Source organism: Priapulus caudatus, unplaced genomic scaffold (assembly GCF_000485595.1).
Source record: "Priapulus caudatus unplaced genomic scaffold, Priapulus_caudatus-5.0.1 Scaffold551, whole genome shotgun sequence".
Classification (NCBI taxonomy): Eukaryota; Metazoa; Priapulida; class Priapulimorpha; order Priapulimorphida; family Priapulidae; genus Priapulus; species Priapulus caudatus.
Genome location: NW_014577612.1, coordinates 184,201 through 185,717, shown reverse-complemented (window position 1 = coordinate 185,717; position 1,517 = coordinate 184,201). Strand labels below are relative to the sequence as shown.

Genomic DNA, 1,517 nt, shown 5'->3' with positions numbered 1-1,517 from the left:
ATAACTTGATGATAACATGATGATGACATGATGATAACATGATGATAACATGATGATAACATGACGATAACATGATGATAACATGATGATGACATGATGATAACACAATGATAACACGATGATAACAAGATGATAACATGATGATAACTTGATGATAACATGATGATAACATGATGATGACATGATGATGACACGATGATAACATGATGATAACTTGATGATAACATGATGATAACATGATGATGACATGATGATGACACGATGATAACATGATGATAACTTGATGATAACATGATGATAACATGATGATGACATGATGATGACACGATGATAACATGATGATAACTTGATGATAACATGATGATAACATGATGATGACATGATGATGACACGATGATAACATGATGATAACTTGATGATAACATGATGATAACTTGATGATAACACAATGATAACATGATGATAACATGATGATAACACGATGATAACTTGATGATAACATGATGATGACATGATGATAACATGATGATGACATGATGATAACATGATGATAACATGATGATAACATGATGATAACTTGATGATAACATGATGATAACATGATGATAACATGATGATAACATGATGATAACATGATGATAACACAATGATAACACGATGATAACATGATGATAACATGATGATAACATGATGATAACACGATGATAACACAATGATAACACGATAATAACATGATGATAACACGATGATAACATAATGATAACACGATGATAACATGATGATAACGTGACGATTACACAATAACTTGACGATAACATCATGATAATATAATGATGCCTTGATGACAACATGATGACACCATGACGACGATAACATGATACCCAGACGATAACACCCAGCCGGCCAACACTCGCATCGCGAACAACCACAAATAAAATCAACACGCTACGACATCGACAGCTGCCGGCGAGCGACGAACAACGACGCCGACCCGCAGACGGACGGATGCTGGCTGACCTTGAGCTGGGGCTTCAGCTTCATCTTCCTCCTCGGCGGAGTCGTATGCGACGACGGCTGCAGCTGCGCCTTCATCTCGTTACGCTTGATGCGTCTCAGCTTCTCCTGCAGCCGGCGCTTCTCTCGCTTGATCTCCTCTCGCTGATGCTCGTCCAGCGCTGCGAACTGCGATCTATGCCACGGAAAAGACAGAGAGAGAGAGAGAAAGAGAGAGAGAGAGAGAGAGAGTGAGGGTTAGGTGAGTGGTCATATGCCAGGTGATGAGAATAGATGGAAACAATATTACTATGCGAAGGTTCTAATGTTGCTCTCTCATTTTTCCACGCCCATATAGACTCCCTCCCTTCTTCTTCTCCTCATCCTTCCCTCCTCCCTCCTCCTTCTTCTCTTCCTCCTCACGTACTCACATGAACTGGTCATTCTTCGTGTCGCGTATGCGCATGTACAGGTCGATTACCCCTCCCTCTCCCTCCTCCCTCTCCCTCCTCCCTCTCCCCCTC

General features: G+C 40.9%; 1 protein-coding gene across 1 annotated transcript in view; it reads right to left on the bottom strand.

The window, feature by feature from the left end:
* Positions 1-1,517, bottom strand: part of LOC106811549 (transcription initiation factor TFIID subunit 1-like) — a gene marked incomplete at its 3' end in the record, with an annotated part of 38,774 nt that overhangs the window by 16,373 nt on the left and 20,884 nt on the right. Inside the window, exons 26-27 of the mRNA XM_014815217.1 lie at positions 1,425-1,506; positions 1,018-1,189 (exon numbers count right to left, since the gene is read on the bottom strand). Of these exons, the coding sequence (XP_014670703.1) occupies positions 1,018-1,189; positions 1,425-1,506 (254 nt within the window). The remainder of the gene's footprint in view (positions 1-1,017; positions 1,190-1,424; positions 1,507-1,517) is intronic.